Source organism: Labrus mixtus, chromosome 4 (genome assembly GCF_963584025.1).
Source record: "Labrus mixtus chromosome 4, fLabMix1.1, whole genome shotgun sequence".
NCBI classification, from domain to species: domain Eukaryota; kingdom Metazoa; phylum Chordata; class Actinopteri; order Labriformes; family Labridae; genus Labrus; species Labrus mixtus.
In genome coordinates, this window is record NC_083615.1 from 16999208 (window position 1) to 17018982 (window position 19775).

The window sequence follows — 19775 nt, forward strand, 5'->3', positions numbered from 1 at the left end:
GAAGATGAGTCTTCTCTGAAGACAAAACCACCAGTTCCTCACTCTTCTCTGTTGTTTCAGAAACCAAAAAAGGGAAGAATCGTAATCAGTAACATGTTTCAGCCACATTATGGATGTTGCCAGTGGTTGCAAAAATCTCATTTTAATGTTTAAACTTTGACAATAATTCTATTATTTGATAATAACACAGCTATAATGGTAATAAATTAGCCATAAATAGTCTTTATTTCTACTAAATAATCACTATGACACACACACACACACACACACACACACACACACACACACACACACACACACACTTACACACTTTTCTTGGCCCCTTGGTGCCACTTTTCCACCGTGTTGTACCTCACAGGTCCCGGTGTGTCACAGCGTGTGGATGGATTTGACACACGTTATTGTAACCGGTGTGACGTCAGTTCGTGCTGAGAGAGAGAGAGAGAGAGAGAGAGAGAGAGAGAGAGAGAATCGGTGCAGATCCCAGCGCATCTTCAGACCCGGAGGCAGCAGCTGCACCTCTTCCTCCTCCTCCTCCTCCTCCTCCTCCTCCTCCTCGCCTCTTCGGTCCGCGGGGCCACACACCCGGCTGGGAAACGTTCAACATGCCCGCTGAACTCCTCCAGCCGGGCTCGGTGTCGGTGTTTCCACTTGTGGAGGGATTTACTCATACCAGCGGACGAATTCAGTCCTGATGGATCTTGCGCGCTGAGAGCTTGAAGTTAGAGGCTGAAACTGGACAACTTGTTATCAGGAGCAGGTTTCGTGTGTTCATGAACATGTTGTTGTGGGGGTCATCCCGGGAATCTGCTGCTGCCGGCTGCCGCTGCGCCCCGTGACGCGCCGGGGAGCGAGGCGAAGAAAAACACCCGGAGAGTCCGGAGAGGGGAAACTAAAACCTCTCTGCTGTTTCAAGGCTTCTTCGTTCAGGATTTGTCACCCCAGGCGCGTGCGTGGTTTCATATCCCGGGGATGCCTCCCGTGTCTCGGCTCCGTCCTCCTCTGACTCGGCTCGGGATGGATGTTGCGCAGTGAGGGGGCTCCAGCCTGCGGATAATCACTCTCTGGACTTTTTTTTTGGCTCCTCGTGCTGCTCGTGGATCTCCCTCATGCAGCTCCTCCGGCTGGCCTGGGCTCTGACTGCAGCTGCGGTCTGCTTCCTGCTCCTGCTGCTCCTCCACAGCCAAGTCCTCCGGGAAGGTAGGCTAAGTCTGTCCGAATGCATTTACTTATGAGTGTGCGTAAGGTCAAAAATGAGCGTAAAACGCCTCTACAGGTCATAGAAAAGATTTTAAAATCGATTAAATAATCCCCTTTAATGATTGTTGATGTGCTGACCTGTGGACAGATATCGTTAAAATCAACATGTGCGCGCACTTGTGCCTGATTTGCGCACCTGTCGTCCTGTGTGTGTGTGTGTGTGTGTGTGTGTGTGTGTGTGTGTGTGTGTGTGTGTGTGTGTGTGTGGGGGGGGGGGGGGGGGGGGGGGGGGGGGGTAGGGTAGGGGTGGAGAACAGATAAATAACTTAAACCGGATGGGGGTTCACATCGGAGGCCAGACTGGGCTTTATGTCCGAGATGGGGCGCACAGAAGGCGGACTGAGCTCCAGTGTGGGACCGCTGATTTTTTTATGAAAGGATTCAGAGAGACAGATCATGAGAGAGGAAGCATTGCGTCTCTCTCTCTCTCTCTCTCTCTCTCTCTCTCTCTCTCTCTGCAGACAGTCCTCATTTTCAAACTCAAGTTTATTCTATTTAATTCACAAATGAATTGCAAGTTTCTACTAAATCATATATTTTTTTATTAAAGATTAAAAGCATACCTGAAGGTAAATGTCATTAACATTACATATCTGATTGTCATGTTTACATACTTGTGTTCAATGGCAGACAAAAAAAAAAACACATTTTGACCTCAAAATGTACTGCCCTTGTCCTCTTTACATGACTCTGGGGACAGGTACTTATTTGGCGTTTGGTATTTACAAAACTGGTTAAGAAAGAAATATGGACAAATTATTAGCTCATGAAAGGTTGTACAAATAACAAATTGTTTTTGTAGAAGTATAAAAAAGGGTAACTAAGGTTTTTTTAAGTTAAATATTTTGGCCTTGGGACAGAAAAAAATGAAGTTTCTGTAGAATGATTCTAAGAGTCCAACCTAAAACCTGCAGTCAATTTATTTTCAAACAACAAACACTCCTAATCTTACATATTTCCATTTTACAACAAAAGGCTAAAGCACAAAAGACAACTCAAATTGGAATCACCTGAAAATGTGCAAAATGTTCCTCAGTGAATAACTATGATTCCTGAATAATATGACAAAGAGATCAGAAACAACATCACAAGCAGCCTTATTGGTTGAGAATGATCTTTATTAAGATGATGCCAGAATAAACCTGTTTTGATTCCACAGGGACACAAATAAAAATCCTAGGTATCCAATATTTAGGAATCTCTTGTTTTCAATTATTGAAAAATGCAGGAAAACTCATGACCTGCAGTCTAAACTGTCTAAACTGCACACACACACACATTGGAAATGTTTTAGTACGGAAATGTTGCCAACGTATTTGTGCAAATTTAGACATTGAAGAGCTGAAATTTCTCGATGGATCCATTCCTCTCCAACGCACGTCTTATTTTAGTGTTTTTTTAAACTTCAGTGGTTTTTGATATTAAATTAAGAGATCGTATTGTTTTAACACATGAGGTATTAAAATGATTGTGTCAAGAATGAATAATAGGAAATGTACACACTAACAAGGCACCAAGCAGCATCAGTTTCACCAAATGTAATGACAGCATTTATACATGTTATAATTTGCTACTGTTGTGTTAAAAGTTAGGGGCGACTGTGGCTCAGTTGGTAGAGTCAGGCGTCTCTTAATTGGAAGGTCAGGGGTTCAATCCCCAGCTACTGAGACTGCAAGATGATGTAAAAGAAAATATTCAGTAAATAACAAAAGAAAAGTTGAACAAAGGAGGGAAGTACTCCATTTGTGTTTGTTTCAGGTTTGAATGTGATGACGGAAACACTCTCCTCATTACTCGACACAGATCTGAGGCTTTCTTTTCTTGTCGAATCTTCATTTACATAATGAAATATTTCCCAGGTCTGCTTCCTCTGCATTTTGTTGTGCGTTCTTTTTGTCGATGCACAAACTTTTTCCAACACCCACGAGCGTAGAAATGTCTTTAATGAGCACGTTGAGGACAGCCATAAAAAGGTGGATGGAAAAACAGCATAGCGATAAAACAGGGAGCCGTTCTCGCTGTTCTTCACCAACTTTATTTCTTCAGCTGGATCAGCTGTTTAACACAACTACTGAGAAAGAAAGTCATCCCACTGAAAGTCTTCGAGAATGAAGTCTCTTTTTGGTTTTCCTCTCTGGTAAGATGTGCCTGAAGACATTTCTGTTTTCAGGTTGTCCGTCATTTGTCAGTCTCCTTCTTGAGAACGTGATACAGAAAAGTTGAGGAAACTTCTTCAGAACTGGAGAACAAAAAAAAATATTTTGGCTCAAAATGAATTGATTCAAAGTCATTGTGAACTTTGAACAAAAACAAGAACTAATTTTAACACAATTTCAGACAAATTTCTGAGGGGACAAAAGCAAACTCAAGCCATCCAGGGCATGAGGGGGCATGGTGATGAAGTTTGAATCTGTATTCGTTGGTACAGTGGATATGTCCTAATGTAGTATTGATATTAAGGCAAACACTGTCCTCATAGTGCTGGACTCTGTGGCTTCTTCTGCCATCTTGGACATGGTGTTAAACATTAAACTGTGACTTCTGAGGCATCCTTTCTACGTAATCTCCTGCCTCCTGCCTCCAGTCCAACGGCACAAAATATCTCACTGTTAGAGGCATGAGAGAGAGCAACTGTGGAAAATGTCAGGGGTAGGCTGTCCTGAAGATTTTCTTATTTAATTCTAATAATCCCGAGGGGAAAGTGCAACTGTTCAATGTGGTATAGTGCGACATGCTACAACACAGACATACTGTAGGGTTAGGCCTGGAGGCACAAACCTATCAGGACACATCCTGACTCAAGCTGTTGGGAGTATGCAGCCTTGCTCCAGGGCACCTCGGCAGCACTCAGGAGGTGAACTGGCAACTCTCCAGCAACCATACCAATTTCCAGACTTGGGCTGTAACATGACTTATTTATCAACCAACCCAAGGCCTTGGCCACAGACGGAGCTACTTCTGCCCCAGTTTGACATGTAGGCATGTATGAAAGGGGTGATAGGAAATGAGTAAAATGTCCTCTGTCATGTTCAACCTGTCAAGGAACAATGATTGAGCTCAAACTCACTGTTAATGTCTTTGTTTGTTTTCAGGGATATTAAATATTTCCTGTGTAGATATTTTTCACATAGATTGTAAATAAGCTTGGACAAAGTCTCAGTGACATCACCTTGGTTTTCTGAAGCAGACTTTTGATGCTCGTGTCAAAGTAACTTTCAATCGAACTGGAAAACAGGCAGAGATCGGGAGCTGAGGCGGATGAGCCTCCTGACAAACAGCTCCAAAATAGAATAACATTAAAATATTATTTGCAGTTTTTTTTGTAGAATTCTGATTGAGTTGTATTTTTTTTGTTTCCTTGTGTTTGGTCCATTAATATCCCTGTGATTGAAAACACTGTCTCTGTATTTACCAGCAGGCTTAACGTGCGGTGAGGAGTGTATAGTCCTCTGCAGTTATCTACATCTTCAGCTCCATCTCTGCAACACACAGACTTTGTTTTAGTCCCGATGCTCAGATCGGAGTCCAGATAAGTCTGTGAATGAACAGAAAACGCAATGTTAGGATGTAAAGTGCTCAATGATCAGGGTGGAGGCTTTTTGTTTAAAGAGGACAGCAATGAAGTAAAATCAAAGAGCCTGTGTTTCTCTCCTCAGCAGCTCTAATGAGCCTGTGTGTAGCTCGTTACAGAGCGTTCTGTAATGTTGAATTTAACCCTCGGTGAGACTCTGCAGGAGAGCAGCTTTAATAACCTCCAAATGTTTCCAAATGTGACATGAGGACTACAAACACTGATTCAAAGACTTACTGCCAGTTTGATCATTTTTAGACTCAGTTTACAAAGTTTACAACATCAATGAAGTCAGTCAGTCCATCCATCCCTTCATACTGCCATCCATCAATTTAATCATAGTTGTGTCCATATATTTGTCCAGCAATCCATCCATCCATCTTTGTAATCATACTTCTATCCATCCATCGATTCAATCATCCATCCATCCATCCATTTATCCATCCATCCTTCTTTTTAATCATACTTCCATCCATCCATCCATCCATCATCCATCTATCCATTCATCCATCCATCCATCTATCCATCCATCCATCCATCCATCCATCCATCCATCCTCTACTTTGTCCTACCCTTTGTATATATAATGAATATATTATATGCAGTTACTGATCAAGAAGCCATATTTGAAGATTTGAGGTTTTCACAGCGTTACAACTTTGACCATCCAGATCTCCGATGAACAAAACATTGATAATTCTTCCTTCTCTCTGTGATCTGAAACAGAAACTCTGCAGCTTTTTGTTGGCAGCTGCTTCTGACTCTCCTCCTCGATGCAGATGTTTCAGATAATCAACACTGCTGCAGGAAATCATCAAATCCAGCAGCTGCTCATTCAAATTCAACATTCAGCCGTGCAGGTAAACATTTCCTGGGAAACAGGTGAAATATCAGATTTCATTTTTTTGTATTTTCCCCATCTTAATGAAACCAGATGAATGGTTCATCACAGAAATGTTACACACAGTGAGATGTGAACACATGTACAGAGACACACAGTCATTAAAACCCCCGACAGAGACCAAATGATCCTTTAGAGAACATAAAGAACAGTTTGAGGAGGCGGTGCCTCTCATCGTTGTCGTCTTTTCTTCATTGATCATCTCAGTTTGAAAAGCTTTAATGAGCACCAAACTGCTCACTGAATTTAATTCCCTCACGCTGTCTGTTTACTGAGTTCCTCTTTTCTTTCCTCGGCCTGCTCATAAAGCTCATTTAGATCCTGGAAACAAGCCTATTATGCAGCCGATTCACTGTTGTGCCCGCGGTGCAGAAAGCTTACCTAAGGAGCCTTCAGAGTCCAAATTAATTCTCAACGCTCCATTAAGTCGAACATATATTCATGGGAATTATGAACACACTGCGAAAAAGAAAGAAAGAGCAAATCAGCAGCTGAGAGAAAAACAAACAAACAGAAATTAACGGAGCAAGAAGCTGCAGAGGCTTTAATTGGATTTGAATAAATTCATCTGGAGGAGGAACATCAGCGAGCGATTCAACAGTGTGTGACTCCTCAGTGCAACAACAAAACATGTCCAAACCCTCCCCAGCCCCAAACTGTCACCCAGATCGTCTCGGCCTCATTAAAAATACACTGTTCTCTATTTTTAAACTGCTCATTAAATATTCTTTAGCACCTTCGACTTTGCACATATTTCTCTTGTGCAAATTCAACAACTCTCCTCAATGTAAAAAAAAACAAATGTCCTAACGCCCTCAGCTCGCCGAGCAGAGACAATAAAGTGCTGTGTCATGGAAATATCAAGGCTGACAGACTTCAAAATAAGAGCCTCTGAAGTGACCACATCAGTAGTAACTCAGGGAGACCTTTATTTTCCCAGCCTGTTTATTAGTAATGTTTTTGTTATGTTGGAAACATGGGGGAAAGGAGCCACAGGATTGGATTTGAACCTGGGCAGCCCGCTTAGAGGGCTCATTGGGCGCGACCTAACCACTAGGCCACATTTTTTTGTTATTTTTTTGGCCTTTTTGCCTTTATTGGATAGCTGAAGAGAAACAGGAAATGTTGGGAAGGAGAGAGTGGGGGATGAAATGCACAAAGGTCGGAGGTCGGACTCGAACCCAAAGTCCCAAAGCTGCTTAAAGGACTATAGCTTCTGTACATTGGGAGAGCAACATAACCGCTAGGCTGTCCTCACTTCCCTACTAGGCCATCTTAGTGTAGTTTTCACTTATTGATTCATGGCCTGATTAATTAATTAATGAATTAGCGCCCCAGTGAATATAAAACCTTCTTCATTTTGTTTGCTTGTATTTTTAATTGAGCCTCCTGCACTGTCCATCACGCTGACCTCGATCTCTCTTTTAACCCCGAAATCTAAAATCCAAAACAAAAACAAGATGGACGGATCAAATGTGCGCTGACACTGGCTGAACTCTTCCCAGTCTGTGCCTCCTCACAGGAAACCAGTACCTGCACAGCTGACTGCGTCTGAGCTCTGAATGTGGAATTCTGAATGAGCAGCTGCTGGATTTGATGCTTTCTCTGCAGCGGTGTGAGTTATCTGAAGCATCTGTAGACGAGGAGCACCTGCCAAACAAAAACCTGCAGAGCTTCTGTCTCAGATCGGCTGAGAGCAGCTTGTTGTTGTTGCTGTTGTTGTTGTTGTTGTTGTTGTTGTTTTGGTTTTTATCTAACATTTCTCACAGTTATAAATCTTACTGTTATGTTATCAAATGACCCACAGATAAGTCATCACTTCATTGGCTCAGTTCAGCCAATCATCCAATCATATTCATTTAGGTGTACAGTCTTTTTTCACTGTCACATACACGTCATACACATCTGGATATATCCATAACGAATCCTTCTTTAAGAGTTTGATCCTGATTCATCTTCTTACTAAATTTCATGACAATCGGGCCGGTTGTTTGTCTGTAATCCGTCTGATAAAACCCCAACACACTACTGGTCTAAACGTGTTCCACAACAGAGGAAGTGAAAAACATCACTGTAAATATAAAGTCATATTTAAATACAAAAGCAAAAGTGTAATCTGTCCTGTTCAGAGAAAAAGAAAGTTTTGAAGAACAAATCGATCCCATCTCTGTTTCGGTTGACTCGGGTCGTTTCTGGGCGAGGAGCTGGTTTGTTTCCTCCGGCCAATCAGCGATTAGACGCGAATATGACGGATGCAGATGTAGCAGCGAAGAAGAGAAAATATAATCATAGTGAGGTGAAATGCTACACAGATGAAGCTCACTCCTTGTGTTGGCTTTTGCCTGTGGAGGCGGAGTTAGTCTGCTTTCTGTTGGACAGGCAGCTGCCAAATACTGTTGGCTAGCTTGTGCTAGCGTGCTAAATTATCGGCTTTTCCATAACAACAAATCTAAGATTCTCAGGTAGCTTGAGGCGTAGGTACAAACAGTAAACACACACTTACCCTGCAGTGGGCGTGTGCTTGTGGTGGTGATGAGCTCAGGAGGAGGGGCCTCAAGACGTAGCCTCATAGGTCTCTGAAACTACATTTTTAACGTCCTGTAATTTATTCAGTTGATTTGTCTTCAGACGGCGTTGTCACTGAGTCGTTATTGTTTCTCTGATCTCGCCCTCTCGCCTTCGTTCCCTCAGACCCAGACGAGACTCAGAGATGATGAGATGGAGAAGTCTCTAATCAGGTCATCGCCTCGCTCACTCGAGCGTCATGATGAAGGGACGACACCGAGTCATGATGCACACTAACATCCCAACTGTCATAAAATAAGCAACGGTTTAAACTCCTCATGGCTGCTGGGCCATGTTAACTATTTATTATTAAGAGGGGAGAGAAAGTCACAGGAACGCCTCAAGTCACCGTGATCAGAAAGAACAAGTCGAGTGGAGTCCCTGCTGTTAGTCAAGTCAAAAGTCAAGTCACGAAATTCTGACGATCCTCCTTAGTTTCCACGTTTGAATGAGAGAAATAAAAATGCTTCAGCAGAGTTCACTGTGATGGCTGACATCTTACATATCTGAATGACATTTTCTATTTTCTGAAGATTTAAAATGAACATCTGAAATGTTTTGGTTTGTAGTGGCAGAAAGTTGAATGCTTCGGTGTCAGTGATTTTTAAAGTTTTTACTCAGTACTTATAGTTCTTGAATTCAAGTGAAATATTTTTGTAAATATGGACCCTCGTCACTGGAGCTCACTCGTGTGTTGACCTCTTCTCGTCTGCTGAGCTGTGACAGGTTTCAGAAAGATTGCACCAAAAATAACCCAGTCCAGTAAAAAAAAAAAAAAAAAGAAACTTTAGTAAAATATTTATTTAAAAAGTCAAATCATTTTGAGTCATTTTTCTCCAGTAAAGTCTTATGTCATGAAAAAGCAGTCCACTCTTTTTGCAGTCTCATTTGAGAATCTGTTTATTATTATTTTGTTTCCCAGGAAAACTGTCTTTTTTCTTTCCTGCTGTGCAATTACAAAGCAAATAGTCTGGGGGGGATCCTTCTACTGTTCCTCGAACGTTAAAGAAATTCCTCCAGTCTGAAAGGCACAGTAAGGTGATTCAGCGGCCAGAGAGCTCTCAGGAAATACAATAACAAAAGATGACGTTAAGGCTATATTATATTATATAGTATAAAAACACATAAAAGCAGTCAAATAAGAGCAGTTAGTTATCCTGCAGATTTACTCCCGTCAGCCCCAGACGTCCTCTGAGACACTTTTAGGGGATTTGAACATCCTTGATGAGTACGTTCCTCTATTGATTTCAGGGTCACAGGCCACAGGATGGGAGGAAGTAGAATTAGCAGCACCCACAGTTTTACCTTTGATCTCTCTGTTTCAGTGCCTCTCGTGTCACCTCCCGTCTGACAGCTGCTCTCGGTAATCATCTTAAACTTGTCCTGGAGTCACAACCTTGACTCTCATGAAGTCCTCTGCGGTGCTTTCTGTTTCCCAAAGACTTCAGAGGCGTCTTGTCCGACCTCATGTTGGATTCTGGATTTGTCTCTCGCTGCAGAGACTCATTAACCGTCATCAGGAGGATCAGCAAACAGCCCCCGCGTCACGTCCAAACCAATCCCAAGCCTCATCATTATTCCTCCGCGTTCACTCTCAGGACAAACACGGCGACTCCTGTTTCCCTGCTCGGTGATTGTTGTTCTGATTTTCAATTTGCAAGAAATTAAACAAAAAAACGATAGCTGATAAAAGCTCATCTCAACCAGACGTCGGGTTGTCTTTGTTCCCCTCGCTGGTGAATAGATTACATGTCAGCTGTGATTGAGGGAGCAGAAGTCCAAGCAGAGAAAACACGGCGCTGTAATTTCATTATTCTGCAGCTATATGAAGGAGATGTTTGGAGTCTTTACTCCGCTGAATCACAAAGTCAAATACATGTTCAGAAGTCTGAGGGAGCTGCGAGCAGAAAGTCATCACTAATACTTTCTGTGTGTGATATAAAAATTCAATGAGACATTAATGGAATGGAAGATTTTCTTTTTAATAAAGGATTTCCTGTTTTTCCTCCAGATCCACTTTTTAAGATTTTAGTTGAAATTGTCTTTAATTAATAACTCATGTTCTCTGAAAAAGGAACAAAGAAAATCTGTCACCTGTAGCAGTTGTAAGCCTGTAAAACTTCGACCAATGTCTACCATGAGGTACCAATCTGAGGAACCAATCACACGCCTCCCTGTCTCCCTGCTCGTTCTCTACCTCTTGCTTGCTCTAGCTCACACTCAAAGCGCGTCACAGATGACAGAGTTTATACTGTGAGTTTACTTACCGCTGAGTGAGACATGAGACCGAACCTTAGATGAATGAAGAAACAGGCAAAATGAACTCCGGCTTCCTCCCGCAGTACAAACACATGCTCGTTAGGTTAACGGGTGACTACATCACCCGTAGGTGTGAATGTGAGTGTGGCTGGTTGTCTGTCTCTATATGTCAGCCCTGTGATTGACTGGCGACCAGACCAGAGTGTATCCCGCCTCTCGGCCAATGACAGCTGGGATCTGCAGCCCACGGCGACCCCAAACAAGAAGAATTAAAGACGCCATTCAAGTCGCTAATATAATGACTGTGGCTGTGAACCCATCACACTGCAGGATCAGGACAAAAACAGCCCTGAACTCCAGATAATGCTGTGATATTAGCGAGAGGGGGGAGAGAAAGGGATCCAAATATGCCCAATTTGTTCGGGCCATCTTCTGTTGAAGTACAGTGAGTCATCAGGGCCACCGTACTTTGAGTGATGAGCTGCTATTCTGGAGTCAGAGGAGCTCTTTTTGGGACGTTACAGAGGGTGACAACATCCTGCTCTGTGGAAAGAGGAGGGAGAGTCTGAGTTTGTTGTTGTTGTGTGAGGGGAGAAAAGCAAACTGAGCTACAGAGAAATCTTCTTTTGTTATTTACAGGTTTGATTGTGCAGCTCAATAAAAACAAATAAAACTCCGGCTGCGTCTCTCACTCTGCAAACTGAAGCTGATGCAGCTCACGTGCATCTTTTTTAATCGTTAAAGACGTCAAACATCAAAACGTCAAAAAAAGTTGACCTTAATGGTGTTTGGTGAGCGTGATGTTCTCTCGTTTCCTGACTGTCGGGGATGAGTAACAATAACTTTGTCATCCCGGTGTGCTGCAACAGATGGAGAAGTAAACAGGGCCGGTGATGAGCTGCTGCTAACGAGGAAAACACAAAGCTGCCACCGCCGCTCTCCACCGTCTCTTACATCATCTACACACAGACTGACGCCCAATTACCGCAGAAAGCTCCGGGGCTTCTCCATCTTTACCGCCCGAGTCAAGATCACTGCAATACAAAAGTCGAGCTCTGATGTTTAAAAAAAAACGCACCGCAGCTGTTCCACCAAGTGTCAGGGTTATACCGAAGGTTACATTTGGAAATGTATCTTGCTGTCCAGGATTGGGTAATCAAGGTTATTGATAAATTCTGACTTTACCTTTATCTGAAAAACTCATCAAACTCTTTAAATGTATACACTGACTTTCCCTTTAAAGATCAGAGCAGATTTTATTTAAGTTTTGAATTAATCTGCACAGCTTTGTGAATCATTAGGTTCCATAAACGGAGCACGCTGCATTCATGCGTCAAGCTGAACACAGCAGATCAACCAGACAGGAAGTCAGACAAGGGAACGTACAGAGCACCTAGTCAATTTCAAAATAAAACACCATGTACAGACTCCTGATCATATGTCCCATTATGCCACATTACATCAAAACAGGCATCAAATGAACAACAAATCCAACTTTGAAGGACAAAGTTACAAGTTGTTTGCACGTTGCTCTCTTTATTCCCACGTGATCTTGTGGTTTTCCTGTGATTCTGCGGGTCCAGCAGCTCATGGCTGCTCTTATGTTTCAGAAACTGACCCAGTGGGCTAAGGTGTGCACAGACAGAGACAGAACTACGGCAGAGACAGAATTCTGCAAACAAGAATCCTGTGTAAACGGCCAGTTAGGCAGGCTACACAAAAGATGATTTTAGGCCTGACTTTGTGCCTAATATTCCCCCATTTGAATCTTAAATATCAAATATGTTTGATATATATATATATATAGTAAATATCAAATATGTTTGATATTTATGATTCCAGATTGGGTTGCCTCAGATGGAATTCCCGCAATAGCCAATGAGAGCGAGAAGACAAGGAAGCGCCACCTACCAGATGTTGGATACAGCTCACAAACATGGCAGTGAACATAAACACCACAGTGCCAGGATTTCCTGTTATTCTTTTCCTTTTCCAGGACAGCCAGCTGACGGTGTTGTTCATCCTCCGTATTTGTTTTTCTTCTGAAGTCACATTTGATCTCAGGTTTCTGGGCGATCTCGTTGCTGTGGAATCCACAGCCACACCGTGAAACCGTTACTTTAAATGGCAGGTGGTGTCGTCTCGCGGTCTGGTATCGAGTCTTCCAGTGTGTGTGTTTGGAGGATTCTAATGTTAGAAATGGGTTAAAAGTGTCTTTATGTCTGTGGTCTCCCACATTTTTAAAACCGTCCTCTCCTCCTGTCACTGACTGTCAGACTTTGACCTCTTTTTGTTTTACCACAAAGATGGCTGCTCCTCCAGAGCTCACAGAGGTCTGACGGCATTTTTCCAAACAGAGAGGAGGAGGAGGAGGTGATAAGTGTCATTCCATCAGCTCTGAGAAAACAGAGTTTATTAGCTCCCATGTAGCCTGGAGACTAACGGGATGAGGAGAACACATCAGACAGAAAGCAGCAGTCGAGCTAATGCAGGCTGTCAGATGTGATTATGAGATTCATTAAAACTGCAGAGAGTTTCAACACGGAGATCTGAGCAGTGTTTTCAGAGACATCATCCCAACCACTACTACAACATGTAGTTAAAGTAAGACAGAAGTCATGTCCACGTCTACAGGAAGTATCCTTTCAGACACGTTGTGAAAGATGTTTTTATTCGTTGTTTCGACTGTTTAATCCGCCTGCAGAAGTGGAAAGGCGTGTGTGTTTGGTAGAGACACACAGACATTAATCCTCCTGAACGATACCCGCTCTCTGATGGACAGTGGTGATGTCTCTGAGTCGATAGAAACAACGGCGCTGTGTCTTCTTTTGTGTTTTTGGAGACACTGCTGACAGCCAACGCCCGCTCGCCACATCAAAACCTATCAGCTCCTGAGTGCTGCCGCTGCCGCCGCTGCGTCGCGTTTTTACGTCTTGACAGCTGGAGCTTTTCACCCCGACAGTCTGGACTTCAAACAGCTACAGCTGCAGAAATGACAGAATGGATTTTATAACACAGTTGAAGGACAGGGCAGCCTTTGTAGAATAACGGCATGTACTCGACAGAGACCTGTCTGTGTGTGTGTGTGTGTGTGTGTGTGTGTGCGTGCGTGCGTGCGTGCGTGCGTGTGTGTGTGTGTTTAAAGCAGTCTTACATTTTCCTCTTCACTGAAGACAGAGAAGTAGCTCGTTGTATTTTGCTTCTGGACGGTGTATTCACAGCTTTACAAACATGTATCCAAACTGAGCTGTGTTGTTCTCTCAGGATAATAACACTGTTAATGTGACATGCTGAGTTTTTTCATAATATTAATAATTATACTAATTTTAGAGAGCTTTACTTCACACTCTTTCTATGCGGCAGGACCATCGATTATTTTTAAACTCAAACTAGCGGTGAACAGTAACAAAGTAAATGAACATGAGTACTGTACTTACAGATAGAGTCAGTAACTTTTTCCTGTAATCAAATAAAAATAGACTTATTCAAAAGTAATGCAGCTCAGTCATCCCTTCTGAGCCTCCATACATGTGTGGTGGTGACTGTGTCTGCAGAGAGCCGGTCCTCCGATTGGATATTCATGTTTCTTTTTTTTGTCTGTGACACAAATATTGTTTTCTAAATCAACTTCACGTATAGTAGATGTAGCCTACACCAAAGTATTCTTGACTGCACTCATGCGTCATGAAAATACAACGTTTGGAGATATTTATTTTAAAGTACTTTGAATCTTTCAGGATCTTTTTGGCATTCGGTACTCCAGCACTTTAACTCAAGTAATCATTTGACTCAGTAACTTTCACTTAGCGGAGTCATATTTGACCACGAGGATCTATGCTCTGACTCAAGTCATTAAAGGGATATTTCACCCGTTGAAACATGAATCTGTATTGACATTGGGTCATATATGTAGTAGAAATGTGAAATAAATTTTGAAGTTGGTGCCTTCTTGACCGAGAAAAGGCAGAAAGTGTCTTTTTGGCTCGTGGATGAAAGACACCAAATCCCAGAATGCACAGCACCGCAGGCCACTCCCACTAAGGTCCTCAATTTACAAACTTTTACGACAACACATGCTGCTGTTTCCTCAACTGATTCAGAGATTTCTTCCTGAAGGAATTGGCATCTTGGAAATTGGAAATCTTTGAAAAGTTTGAGGCTGGCCTTGATGGTTTAACAGATCTTGATAAGGATCTAGTATTGTGTAGTGGTAAGTGAGTAAGTTCAAGCCTAGTCTGAAAGTAAGTTCTAACTTGCGACAGAGTTTATGCACTACTACCAACAGAGGAGTACGGGACAGAAGGCGTGAGCATTTAAACGTATCGACTCTGACTCAGAATAAACCACTTTTGATTCATAATCACTTTGCAAACTCACACTGAGGCCTCCTTCTCTTCCTCTGAGGAGTTATCTTTCTCCCCTTGTGTCTACATGTGTCATACGTAGAATGTAAACTGGTTTCAAACTGCAGTAAATAAAATGGCTGCATCATGCATTCAACATTTTTCCCACACCAGTTGTTGACTAAATATTCTTCCTGTTCCTGAAATTTATTTTCATGCAGTAAATATATCCAAATGTGAAGAAACACGAGCCAGTAAAACAGTTTGATGAAATCTGGAAGCTGAACTCTCTCCCTCTCTCTCTCTCTCTCTCTCTCTCTCTCTCTCTCTCTCCTCCAGGTGTGATCTAATTCTCCCGTCATATCACAGAAATCCTCATTATTAATGATCACCTGTGTGATACAGGTGATCTTACATCTGGACATCTGATCTGCCGACTTTTCTCTTCCAGCTGGTATTAATAATGAGTGTTTGGGCTATTTTTACCTCCAGATATATCCAGTTAGAGATCTGTGAAAGGATTATGCTCCTTTACACACAGGTACCAACATGGTTCACGCAGGTGGAGACCTCATCCTGACTTCAACGAGAGATGGGTGTCAAAGCTTCAGCTGAAAGCTTTAGTCCACTTTTTCTCTGTTGTCCGTCAGCAGCTTTTAGTTTCTAACCTCTCAGTGGTTTCATACAAACAGCCTCGCTTTGCATCACTCTTTGAAGCAGCCACTTTGACCTGCACTCTTAACAAGCACACAATCAAAGCACTGTGTCTATTTTTGACTCTCCAGCTGAGGCCGGCTGCAAAGTGATTCAAACAGAAGCAGAGCTGAAAGGTTACACGGGGTTTGGACGCTGTGAAGAGTTATTTAACTGAGGTCGAGGACCTCCTGTACTCACACGTTTGCTGCTTTTCTTTTGGCTAAAAGCTTCAGCTTAAAAGATCTCCTGATATTTGTCCCTTCTGATTTCCCTGCAGATATCAGTCCCTTTCTTTTGTAACAAAAATAATCACCAGTGATTCTCCAATGTAAACTAAAAACAGCTCCATCTTACATGACGTCTGTCGCTCTCTCAGGTCAGCTGGCAGCAGGGACCTGTGAAATCGTCACTCTGGACCGGGACAGCAGCCAGCCGAGGAGGACCATCGCCCGACAGACGGCTCGCTGCGCCTGCAAAAAGGGACAGATCGCCGGGACGACACGAGCCAGACCAGCCTGCGTCGACGGTGAGAAGCTCGTTTCCCTTTTGACTCCGCATTAAAGGGACAAAGTATCAACTTAGTGTTTTCTGTTCTGACTCCCTGATCATCAGAACATCATTAGCTATGAGTCAAGGTTTAGATCAAATCACACAATATATTTTTTTTGTGTATCCTGACCCACAAGTGAGAAGTCATATCTGAAGGGAATTGGAAAAAAAGTATGACCATCCAAAGACGTTGTCCCAATTAGTGTCTCAAAACACACAAAAATGTAAATCTCCATCTCAGATAGAAACTTAAAAAATCATCTAGTCCATCTGTATCATTGTCCAATAGGACCACAGACGACTGTGACTCACACTGTGACATGTTATAATGGTGATTCCTTTAGAATGAGCAACCTAACCTCCGACCGCTGTGGTTCATGGTGGAGTCGGTTGTCTCTCAACCAGAGGGTTCGATCCCCAGCTCCTGCAGTCACTTGTCGAAGTTTCCATACACTGGGCAAGAATCTGAACCCCAAGCTGCTGCGACCGCAAAGCCAGTGCCGTGTGACTGGATTAGCACTGATGAGCAGTTGGCCACCGCAGGTTTTTGATGTGAACAGGAAATGTGACCTTGGTCACAATCAACGGCCAAGTTCATTAACCAATTATCAATTGATACACCTGTTAGAATAAGCCACCACACTTGTTTTAATTAGCAACCAACCAACCAACCTATCAGAAAGAGCTACCCCACCAGACCAAATGAATACCACAACTGACTATATGTGCGACCTCATACTGTCAAAATGGCATTCGTCATTTCTACATCATATTTCAATCCTTTCTTTATTCCTGTTTCTATTAGCTCTTATCCCTACAGTGGTTTTCATTTTATTTTCAAAGCTTTCTCATGCCGCTATTTACAAGACTTACTACGACTAGAACAAATAAAAGCACGCCTCTGTGATCTTGGTTCACATGTGGCTGACTTGCTTCTTCTATTTTCAGGGTTCAGGACTAAATTAATATTTCAAAGTCGTCCTGAAAGTGAATTTCTATGTCAGCCGTATTCAAAGGCTTGAACTTGCAGTTTATGAGTCAAATAAACCTTAAATACCTGCAGATCTCCTCTAAAGCCTCCACATCTCTTCATCTGGACTGCCAGGTTCACAAAGTCAGAGCCCAGATGGGAACAGCGCAGAGTTTCATTGCATTTCATCACCGGCTGTCTCCTCCTTTCTCGTCCTCTTTTTTTGTTCCTGCCATCTGGAGACGATGACAACAGCTGGAGGGACGCGCTCTGCTCTGCCGGGATTTACAGGCTCTCCTGGTGGTTTTTGGAGGCTGGGAACAGTTGTTGAACTGAGTTGAAACAAAAAAAAAAGAAAAAGAATCCAGTTGCCTCTGCTGCTTTCACAGCTGCATTTAAACAGGAAGTCAAATATTTTCTCCTTCAGATACGAGCTGTTTCGGCTGCGATATGCTACAGTCAGGACGATCAAAAAATATGGACGTACGTTCTGATCGGATTCAGCAATACCCAACAGGATTACTGCTTTGTTTTCGCCTGTAGCGTCCTCAGATTCGCCCAGCATCATCACATGGGCACACACAGGTGTGTTAAATACATACACCACCAATCATCACAATATCGAATATTTAGGGTCATAGCCTCAAACTATAGTGTTAATCAAAAATACATGACATCATTCATATCATACACATATTATACTGAAAAGTACATTTACAAATACAGAGCATGTACACAATCACATATTTACAAGAATAACAAGAAAAGTACAAATACATGTCAATGAACCCTGGTGATCAAAGTCCTCTCCACTATGGCTGACTGAATTTAAGGTGAAACTGTCCCTCTGACACTTAGCTGCAAGAGAAACGCATTGTTAGCTCTCAGTACAGGGACAGTAAAGTCATTTTCAGTGTGCCACGGGTTATTTAATTTCTCATTGTATGTTCCTGCAACCGACCGGCACCTGAGGTCGTTGGGTTGGCTGGTACCATGTTGGTCGCTTACTTAAAGGTCAACATCTCCTGGGGTGCTGGTGGCGCAGTGGTTGGTGCCGCGCGCCCCATGTATGGAGGCTGTGGTCCTCCAGACGGGCTGCCCAGGTTCAAATCCCACCTGTGGCTCCTTTGCCACATGACATTCCCCACTCTCTCTCTCTCCTTGATTTCCAACTCTATCCACTGTCCTATCTCTCCATTAAAGGCCCAAAAAAGCCCAAAAATAAATCTTAAAAAAAAAAAAGGTCAACATATCCTTGGTCACAGAGCAGAAAGTCATTGGTTAAAGCATCTACAAACTGATGCATCCAACACATTCATGCTACTTTGAAAATGGTTCATAGAGACCAGCTCCTCCAGACCTGAACCCTCCTGCAGCAGAATCCAAGCGGCTGGAGAAGCATATCTGAAAACCAGACGCGCATTAGTCCCAAACAGGACACCTCCCTTAAATCCTTGGCTGATATGAAAAGTCCAGCCCTTGTGTTCACGTTATTATTCCCTGTGTTGTTGAAGACAAACAAGGTAAAGTTTGTGTTGCTTGGAGCTGAACGTGTTAACGTTTTTGTTGCCAGTGGTGCGGCCTGTTGGAACGTGCTCTGCTGCTCGGGGAGGATATTTTCAGCAGCAGACTCGATGTGAGTTGCGCCGCTGATCGCTGCGACCTGTTTTCTGAGCTCGGAGACTCATCAGCAGTTTCCTGTTTTCCTCTCTGGATGTCTCTGAAAAGCTGAAATCCATACCGACTGAAAGTCTCTGTGTTTTGTCTGTTTTAAAAGAGCAGAGAAGTGGTTAGAGCGCGCGCCCCATGTATGGAGGCTGTAGTCCCTAAAGCGGACGGCCCGGGTTCGAATCCGACCTGTGGCTCCTTTCCCTACTCTCTCTCTCCCTGATTTCAGACTCTATCCACTGTCCTATCGCTCATATAAAGGCACAAAAAGCCCCAAAAATAAATCTTTAAAAGAGAGAAACAAAGGATACCTTTATCAGTTCAAAAAACAAAAGAAACTATGTGTATGGACCGTCAGGCTATGTGGGATAGATGACACGTTTTTTGGTGTAACAGACATTAGAAAACAAAAAAGCAAAGGTTGGACCTTCATTTGAGATCATCACCCCCCTTTGGATTTATATGTTTGAAGATGATCTTCTAACCCGATCCCTCCTCTGAATCTCTGCGACTGATTCCGAGCTGCATGTTGGTATTTATGTCACTTTGTGTTTCCTGTTGTGTTCTCGGCTAAACTCTAAAGTCTCTTCACTGATTCAGACAGAAACAAACAAAAACAAATACATTTCAGAATAAATCAGAATGAAGAGACACTGAGATAACACAAGCCGTAAAACAGAAACAAAACCCCAGCAAGGTAAACAAAAACACTCCCACATGCACATCGTTGGAGCTATGTTTGCTTTGAATCCTTCCTACATGTGAGGATCTGCCGCAGTTTGTGTCTGTTTATGCTGCTGAATGAGTCTCTGAACTGTTGGAAGGATAAAAGAAGAAATCTGAGGAAGTCACGGCTGATCGATAATTAAAAGAATGACCTTCGATTCAGCTCTATTCCAGATATGCAACGAGCCCAAAACAAGACATATCTATTTTAGTAATGGCTTTTAATTTCAAAACAAATGTTTATGAACCTACATTAAAGCATATAGC

The 19775-nt window shown here is 42.8% G+C and overlaps 1 protein-coding gene across 1 annotated transcript in view; it reads left to right on the top strand.

Annotated features, from left to right (window-relative positions):
* The first annotated feature begins 259 nt into the window (after nucleotides 1-259).
* Nucleotides 260-19775, top strand: part of LOC132972958 (chemokine-like protein TAFA-5) — a 46500-nt gene continuing 26984 nt past the window's right edge. Inside the window, exons 1-2 of the mRNA XM_061036119.1 lie at nucleotides 260-1200; nucleotides 15972-16121. Coding sequence (XP_060892102.1) covers nucleotides 1110-1200; nucleotides 15972-16121 — 241 coding nt within the window. The 5' untranslated portion in view covers nucleotides 260-1109. The remainder of the gene's footprint in view (nucleotides 1201-15971; nucleotides 16122-19775) is intronic.